Source organism: Lacerta agilis, chromosome 7, assembly GCF_009819535.1.
Source record: "Lacerta agilis isolate rLacAgi1 chromosome 7, rLacAgi1.pri, whole genome shotgun sequence".
Classification (NCBI taxonomy): domain Eukaryota; kingdom Metazoa; phylum Chordata; class Lepidosauria; order Squamata; family Lacertidae; genus Lacerta; species Lacerta agilis.
In genome coordinates, this window is record NC_046318.1 from 21,589,482 (window position 1) to 21,598,725 (window position 9,244).

Genomic DNA, 9,244 nt, shown 5'->3' on the forward strand with positions numbered 1-9,244 from the left:
GCTATGTATATAGCAGTGGGGAACAGCAAGGAGGGTTGACAGCTATGAGTCCAGCTGTCCTTTGTCAACAACAAATTGTCTGTTTTTTGTGTTGAATATAGGCCTATGCTATATGGTAATTTATGGACCTAATAGGTATCTAAAGCCATTTGCACATAACAAAATATGTGATATTTTAGGGAGCTGGCTACCAGGCGTGGCCCATTACTTACACCATAGGAGCAAAACTAAACACTGTTGCTGTATGTAGGTTTTGTTTTACTTTATTTTTATCTTATATTTTGAAAAATGTACATCCAGTTTTTTCCCCCCTTTAATTTTTTTGGGCCCCCAAGAGAGTGGGGCACTAAGCTATAGCTTGTTTATCTTATAAGAAAATCCGGTGCTGTTTCTGGCCCCTTCGCACCCCTCGAGCGCCCTCTGGGTTCCCTCCGTCGAAGGGCGGCGCCTAAGGTGTTGCTCCGCTTTCTGTCTCCCCGTCCCCTCGCAGCGCTAGACCCGCCCTGGGCGCCTCTCTCCGCCCTGCCTTCCGGCCTTTTTCAGTAGAGCAGGGCTTCCTCGAAGGCGACTGACGCTCCCTGGAAACTTCGCGCTGGGTCCTTCCTTGCCGCCCATCAGGTAAGGAAAAGGACCATTTCTGGCCCCGTCGTTGCAGGAGGAAAAGAAGGGGGCGCAGAAGCCTTTGCCTCGAGGGGCGCGGCTCGCTCCCAAGGGCGCACAGCCCGGTCTGCCTGGTCTCCACATTTCGCCCCATCTCGGGCGCTGGAAGACGGGAAAGCTGCCCTCGGGCCGCTCCCGAGCAGAGGAAAACTTGCAGAAGAAAAGCGGGGACGCATTGGGCGGAGCTGCTGACATCCGATCCTTGGGGCAAGAAAGGGATGGGTCATCCAGTCCAGCCCCGTTTAATGCAGGAACTTGGGCAAGTGCGTTATTCATTTCTGAGTCAGCTGGCTCAGTACTGCAGCTCATGGGCGTAGCCAGGATTTATTGGCGGGTGGAGAGACACAAAACTAGGATTTATGTTTTGGGGGGTAAGACACCTACCAGCCATCACCCTCTGTCTGGCTCTGTCTAGCAGGTTCTGAATGAAATGTCTCAACAACAATGGTTTTTAATAATAAAAATAATACCCTGCCCATCTGGCTGGGTTTCCCCATCCACTCAAATTACCGGTACTTTCTTTTGATCCCAAGTGCTGGGGGGTGGGGGTGGGGTTGGAATCTGTCAAAATCATAGCTGTCAACTTTTCCCTTTTCTTGCGAGGAATCCTATTCGGAATAAGGGAATTTCCCTTAAAGAAAGGGAAAAGTTGACAGCTATGGTCAAAATCTTTCCACGATTTCTACTTTTAGTTAAGTATTTTTATTTATTTACTTCAGGCTTCCTCAAACTCGACCCTCCAGATGTTTTTGGCCTACAACTCCCATGATCCCTAGCTAGCAGGACCAGTGGTCAGGGATGATGGGAACTGTAGTCTCAAAACATCTGGAGGGCCGAGTTTAAGGAAGCCTGATTTACTTGATGGTTCTCCCCCCCCCCCATGCCCATTCTGCAGCCCACACTACCTGGAGTGGATCTGAACTGGAGGCTTTCATATGGCCTGAATATACTGAGATTAAACCTGCAGGCAGCATTATTATTATTATTATTATTATTATTATTATTATATTTATACCCATCCCATCTGGCTGGGTTTCCCCAGGGCAGCTTATAGCGCATATAAAAACATAGTAAAACATCAAACATTAAAAAGCAGTTTTAAAAATCCTGCATGCCACAGAGATTGTATAGAGAAGAGTTCCCGCTGTTGATATTTTTCCCATCATACAGCTGCTTAAAAATAAAAACACAGAAGCCTCTGTCAGGGAAAGAGCTGGGAAGCTTGGGTTTCTGTGTTTGGCAGAGGGAGGAGTCCAGAATTTACCACTTTAACAGAAATCCAGCAGGTGGAGTTTTTCCTCTCTGCGTGAATGAGGCAAACAGAACTTGCTGCTTCTGTGGCTGCCAGGCTGATAATAAAATCCTAGAACTGTAGGGACCCTGAGGGTCATCCAGTCCATCCCCCCTGCAAGGCAGCTTCCTCTCCTAAATTGCTGCTCACCTGTGATAGCTGTGTGCCTGGAAGGTGCATTTAGAGGTGACTCAGTACAGGTTGCTGAGCTTACCAAAGCTCATTCATGTGGATCTAGCACTTAGTGGTTGCAGGGAGATTTTAGAAAGTTTGTTAACATGAAGAGAATTTGGGGGAAGTGCCCTATTTGGACATACCAAGCTGCTACTCCCCACCCCCCCAAAAAAAGTATGTGGACAGAGGCAGTGAGAGACCATAACTATATTTGTTATTTTTGTGACACGCCTGCCGAAGTCAGATTCCTGTTTTTCTGACTGTATAGATTGTGTGTATGTGTTGGTCAAAAGTAATATGTGTAACATGACATGGTTTTTCTTTTCTTTCCATGCTTTGCAGATTCCACCATGGAGAAACTGGCTAACGCAAACACACATTTTGCCCTTGATCTCTTCCAAAAGTTCGGCGAAGCCAACAAAACAGGCAACATCTTTTTTTCGCCACTTAGCATATCTTCTGCACTCGCCATGGTTTCCTTGGGGGCTAAAGGTAACACAGCCACACAACTCTCAAAGGTCAGCAAAAATCTTTTAAAAAAAATCTGTTCAGGTTTTATCTTGATTTCTGGTTATTTTTCTAAGGCAGTTCAACTTTAATCATTCAAAGCACTTTACATTTAATATCCCACAAAGTAGGGAGCAGTTTTGTTGAGATTTAATTATGCATCAGAATGTTGCTGTTTACAGTCCCTGATTTCATTGCAGTTGTGTTTCTTTCCATCATGATAGTAACGCACCAGGGAAATAAAGCTAATTATTCTCCTTCCATGTCCTAAAACTTTTTACTGTAACTTATCAGATACACATGCCATCACATTAAGTCAACTGCCTAACCCAAGTGGGATCTAGTTACAGGTAGGTAGCCGTGTTGGTCTGCCATAGTCAAAACAAGGAGAAGGAAGCTGGACCACGTCCAGAGGCCGTGTGTGCCAACACTGATTCCTCAGAGAGGAACGAGGCTAGGGTTCGAGTCCCAACAAAGCCAAGTGTGAGTTTTCCTGATAGTCAGAAGGGTTGTGACACCAAGACTAGTCAGAAGTGCAAGATTGTAAAGCCCAAGGCCAATCCAGTTGTAGGTAGTTCCAAGGGTGGAACGGGTAATACAGAGGTATACTGTGTGTATGATGTCTGTAGGGTTGTTGCAGTTACACTGATGATTGATGACTGCAGCATAGTGCATGAATCGGGGGAGGTTGTTGGGAGATTCATTCCCCGTGTGCAGTCATGGGATTGTTGTCTATCACATGACGGTGTTTTCATTCCACAGAGTGGGAAGTGATGGAAGACAGGATGTTTGTCTTACTGTGTTCCCTGAAATGGGACTTTTGTCCTTTGTCCTTTAGCTTTGCTGTCTGATGCTAGAGAGAGAGGGAGCCATGTTGAAGAGCTCCGTGTGTATTATATAAAGTAGGTTAGCCAACATGATGAGTTGTGTGGTCTGTCACGTAAGCTGGGCAAACTCTGCGGATCCAGTAAGTGTGCTGATGTCCTCCCACATCAGTCACTGTGATGTTCGGGCTGAACAAGCTTAAGAAGCTCCCGAATGATCGCCCAGGAGGAAGGGAACTTGCCAGTTGGGCATGTGTCTCTGCCAGGGTCCTACTTGTGAGTAGGCCGTTTCCTGACAATTAGCAGTGCAAACCAGTCCCTCGTCAGAATATGCTGCAAATACCCTAGGCTCATAGGAACAAGTCTTCTTCCTACTCAGTAATTCAGAAGATTAGTTCCTCCATGTTTTGTACGTTATAGTTTTCCTAATCCCCTAGACATGGGGCAGGTAGCAATTTGTTAATTTTCTGTTTTGTTCTGTTCTTTTTTCTCCCCCAAATTATGTTTATTAACTTTCCAAATTATTACAAATCAAACAAAATTAATTTAATTTAATACAATTTCTTAAAATCAGGTTTCCCGCTCCTCTTCCAAACGTATGACCATCATCATTTGAGAGCCAGTGTGGTGTAGTGGTTAAGAGCAGTAAACTCGTAATCTGGTGAACCGGGTTCGCGTCTCCACTCCTCCACATGCAGCTTCTGGGTGACCTTGGGCTAGTCACACTTCTTGGAAGTCTCTCAGCCCCACTCACCTCACAGAGTGTTTGTTGTGGGGGAGGAAGGGAAAGGAGAATGTTAGCCGCTTTGAGACTCCTTCGGGTAGTGAAAAGCAGGATATCAAATCCAAACTCTTCTGCTTCTTCTTCATCATTTCCTCACATTGCTGCATCATTTCTTATTTAGAGTCCAGTTGACATCCTTCACCTGCTGTTAAACCATTCTTCCAGCTGGCTGCTTTTTTCACCTTACAAACAGCACCTCCGTTACTTCTTATAAATAAGTAATCCATTTCACGTGTGTAGTCCTTCCTATACATTTGTTGTTTCAGACCTGGGAGAGATAATTACTATCTTCCATTGTTCAGTTCTTTGCAGTGTTTACCTGGATTGGTACAAGGTCGCATTCCATGTGATCATACTGTGTGCTTGTGTATGTTTACTATTGTGACGGCGGTGTTGAGTTGTGGTCAATGCCAGTTAAGAAAACAGATTTATTCGATTGGTCCTAGTGATAATAAGTTAGGACTTCTCTTTTCCCTGAGGCAGACATTTCACTTTGATGTCATCGAAGACCTTCACTCAAGATTCCAGGCACTGAATACTGACATTAACAAGAGCGGTGCACCCTATACATTGAAGCTTGCTAATAGGCTGTTTGGAGAAAAGACCTACACTTTTTTGCAGGTAAGTTAATTGCTGGGATATAAATGAAACTGCAAAACTAGCTGGCTGAGAGATTTGCTTTTTATTTCCCTGGACGTGGAACTGCGGGTGGTGGGGTTGTAAGACTTCATTTGGGAGAATTGGTATGCTATGAAACCGCCGCATCAGAACATTAAAAGCCACATATGTCAAGCTCACAAACAAAGTGCTGCCTCATGTAGGTTGTGGGTATTTTTTTTTTGCCAGCTTTATTGTGTTTGACATTCCTGGATAAAGCTAAACATTCAAGTTAGTTTACAACATCACATTCATTTTTGTTGAAACAACTTTTATAGAACGCTTTCGGATTGTATCTTCTGTGTTAAGCAGAGTAGGTAGACCTTTTCCACAGGAATGTCTGCACAGAATGGGGAAAAGACCCAAACTACTACTACTACTACCTCTGCTAATAATAATAATAATAATAATAATAATAATAATAATAATAATAATAATAATATATTATTTATACTCCGCCCATCTGGCTGGGTTTCCCCAGCCACTCTGGGCATCTCCCAACAGAATTAAAAGCACAATAAACTATCAAACGTTAAAAACTTCCCTAAACTGGGAATTCGGCGTTTTTACTAATTCGTGCATTATGAGAAAACTGGCATTCTTTCAATAGATAGGAAACAATGCCAACAAAAGTAACTGTTGCCCCCAGCCAGGAATGAGAAGACCAATTGCATTTATAGTTCACACCCCTTTGTGCATTGATATCTGTCTTCTGTGATTTCTCCAGGATTTCTTGGCTAGCACCCAGAAGATGTATGGAGCTGAGTTAGCCACAGTGGATTTTCTAAATGCTTCGGATGATGCACGAAAGCAAATAAACCAGTGGGTTGAGAATCATACAGAAGGTGAATGGCGCTTGGAAAACACTCAACTTAGAAAATCATAGAATCGTAAAGTTGGAAGGGACCACGAGGGTCATCTAGTCCAGCCCCCTGTGATAAAATAATCTTTTGACCAACATGGGACTTGAACCCACGACCCTGAGCTAAGTGTCTCATGCTTAATAAGCCAGGGTATGCATGAGTGTCAGGCATATCCTCACGCTTGCTTCACAAAAGCAGCAAAACAAGCCACTGAGCCACCGTTATCCACAGCCTCCTGTCATGTCTGAATCAGTGTCTTGATTCTTACAGAGCTAATTTGTTCTTTAACTTCAATTTCCAGGTAAAATACGTGACTTGTTATCCAAAGGCTCGCTGAATGAACTGACCAAACTTGTTTTGGTAAATGCCATCTACTTCAAAGGCAGCTGGGCAGAGAAATTTCAAGAGGAGGACACTAAGGAACTCCCTTTTAGACTCAGTAAGGTAACAAAATATTCCATACATTCCGCTGTCCTGTTATTACCGTCTTATAAAGAGTTGTACCCAAAGTAGCGCTCAGTAACACTTCCCATCAGTGCAAGGATTTCTGTTTTGTGCAACAGGACTTCCCCACTTGTCCTGCCCTCCCATGTGCCCCCTAAATTTGTTCTAGGGGTTCTGGAGCACATCTGGGGAGGGGTGTGCGAGAAGAGGAAGGAAATCCTTACACTGAGAGCATGCTTTAGTCGGATGCTAACCAAAATTTAGGTTTAAGGGTGATAGTCAACTTGCTCATACTTTTCTTTTTAGCAGCTCTAAAGCACATAAAAGTTATTTGTGCATGACTGGGAGTAAAAAACAAACAAACTTGGGTGGGACACCTCTGGATTCAACCCAGTGTGTTCTACGAATGCAAACTATTAAATTTGAACCAATATTTTCATTTTAAAATATTTTATTGAGCTTTCTTGGACTTCAGTTTCCATTGGCCAGCTTCAGTGCTTGAAGGAGAACAGCTGGAAAGAATAAACAAATTTTGTTTTAGTAATCCGCTTGCTTGGTTATCTTTTCCTTTAGATGACAAAAAGCAATATTGAGTGTGCCATGAACTGATTAGTATGTGAATGGTTGCATTTCTTTGCACACTTACCCCTAGGAGTAAGTCCCAATGAACTCAAATCTAACTTTCTTCTGAGTAGGACCCCTCTGTAACAGCACAACTGTTAACATAGTTTTGGAAAGAACCCTTTTCTTTGCACAAACTCTTAGGTGTCTAAACATACTCTCTTACTTGCAATACGTTTTTGCATGCTCATAGTTGTTCATTTTTTAAAAACTACCCAGAAGGAAAAGAAGACGGTGAAGATGATGTTTCTGAAAAAGGAGCTTCCTTTCGGATATATCCCTGAGTGCAAATGCCGTGTGCTGGAACTTCCTTACAAGGGGGACAAACTTAGCATGATAATCCTGCTGCCTGATGACATTGAGGATAACTCCACTGGCCTGGAACAGGTGATTCTGGTTTCTCCCTTTCTTTTTCTATAATATTTTTTTTCAAATTGCACATTACCAATACTTTAAAAAACAAAAAACAAAAAAACCCAACAACCTGTAGTTGCAGTGCAGCAGCTCATGGTATATGCATGTGAAATTGACATCAGAATTTTTTTACTATGTTATTGCTATTATTGATTATTACAGCTGAGTCTTCATAGGATTGTAGAGTTGGAAGGGACCCTGGGGTCATCTAGTCCAACCCCCTGAAATGCAGGAACATGCAGCTGTCCCATACGGGGATCAAACCTGCAACCTTGGCGTTATCAGCACCACACTCTAACCAGCTGGGCTATCCAGTTGATTGTCGATGGGAGTATTCTTGGAAAACACATGAAGCATGCCTCTCTTTTGTAGGAACATTTTACTTTTCTGGATCAAAGGCTGTGTTGCTGTGAGGACGGAGATGTATTGGAGGCTTTCCTCGCAGCCCCAGAGAAAACCAAAGCAGAGTGCCTGGCTTCTTCAGCACATGCTCTGAATTATCTGCAGATCGATTCATTTGCAGACTTGAAATCAAATAGGGACAAGTTGGACATGGCTTCAAAATACATGCCTTTAATATGTTGCTTTGACACAATTTTCCTACCGTTCCACAGTTTCTAAAGACCACTGAGTACACAGGAATGGCTCAACGCTTTTGGGAGTATTTCCGCGTGGAATTTTAGATTTTATAATACTCCACATCAGTCTCTCTGTGTGTCTTATACTTGTTAATGTCATTTTTTCACACACGAAACCCCATTAAAGCAGGAGCTATTCTACAGACAAGGTTTCCTTTTATGGGGCCAATGTTGCGTTGAGTATCGTATTATCTCTTCCAACAGATAGTGAGTCTCCAAGGTCTTGGGTAGCAAACTGTCTCTTTCCAGTCCTGGTACCGGGTACCATTCTGAGGTGGAGATAAACGAAGTTAAAGTTGGGATCCCCTTCTTGAATATTTATTTCTCTGTTCTCCACAGATGCTCCCTAGCTTTCCATTCTGACTTTCTATAAAAGCACTGTTGTTGTACATGAAGTAGAAATATTGGAGCTGCAATGGCGTATTAAATTCATCCTCTCTCTCTCTCTTTAAATTCCAGCTGGAGAAGCAGCTCACCTTAGGAAAGCTCCAAGAGTGGACCCACCCAGGAAAAATGTACAGCAACTCTGAAGTTAGGGTGCATCTGCCGAAATTTAAGCTGGAGGAGACCTATGATCTTAAAACTCCTTTGGGAGAATTGGGAGTGCTGGATGTCTTCGACAGCGGAAAGGCAGATTTGTCTGGAATGTCAGGAGCCCGGGACCTCCATGTGTCCAAAATTGTTCACAAGTCATTTGTAGAAGTGAATGAAGAGGGGACAGAAGCAGCAGCAGCAACCGCTGTTGTGGGAGTACTATATAGTATGCCTTTGGAAGAGGATTTCAACGCTGACCACCCCTTCCTATTTTTTATCCGCCACAACCCAACAAATACTATACTTTTCTTTGGCAGATTTGCTTCTCCATGAAAAGTAAAATAAATGGAGGAACCAAATGCCCTTAGAGCTTATTTGTTTCTTTGCTTTTTTTTTCCTTTGCTTTTTTCAGAGGGAGAGAAAGAAGAATCAGTCCTGGGCACAAAGTTTTTCAAAAACCCATTTATAAGAGAAGTGGCTTTTCTTGTATTCGTTTGCTGCCTGTCATTAGCTAGCTTTTGGTTTATTACATGGTGCCATTATAGTAAAACTATAATGAGTTTTTACATGAGTAGTAAAACTATAATGAGTTTTTACATGAGTAGAATGTGTCCTTTTATTTGAAATGCATCTCTGGGTTATTTGTGGGGGCTGTCTGGTGTTTTTACATGAGTAGAATGTGCGCTTTTATTTAAAATGCATCTCTGGGTTATTAGTGGGGCATAGGAATTCGTTCATTTCCCCCAAAAAATATATATAAGAAGAAGAAGAGTTTGGATTTGATATCCCGCTTTTCACTACCCGAAGGCGTCTCAAAGCGGCTAACATTCTCC

General features: G+C 42.9%; 1 protein-coding gene across 1 annotated transcript; it reads left to right on the top strand.

Moving 5' to 3' along the window:
• Positions 1-597: 597 nt before the first annotated feature.
• On the top strand, positions 598-9,007 carry SERPINB1 (serpin family B member 1). The gene is made up of 7 exons (XM_033154458.1): positions 598-618; positions 2,468-2,643; positions 4,724-4,861; positions 5,625-5,742; positions 6,062-6,204; positions 7,045-7,212; positions 8,337-9,007. The coding sequence occupies exons 2-7, from the start codon at positions 2,476-2,478 to the stop codon at positions 8,742-8,744; spliced, it is 1,143 nt and encodes a 380-aa protein (XP_033010349.1). The 5' UTR covers positions 598-618; positions 2,468-2,475; the 3' UTR covers positions 8,745-9,007.
• The last annotated feature ends 237 nt before the right edge of the window (positions 9,008-9,244 follow it).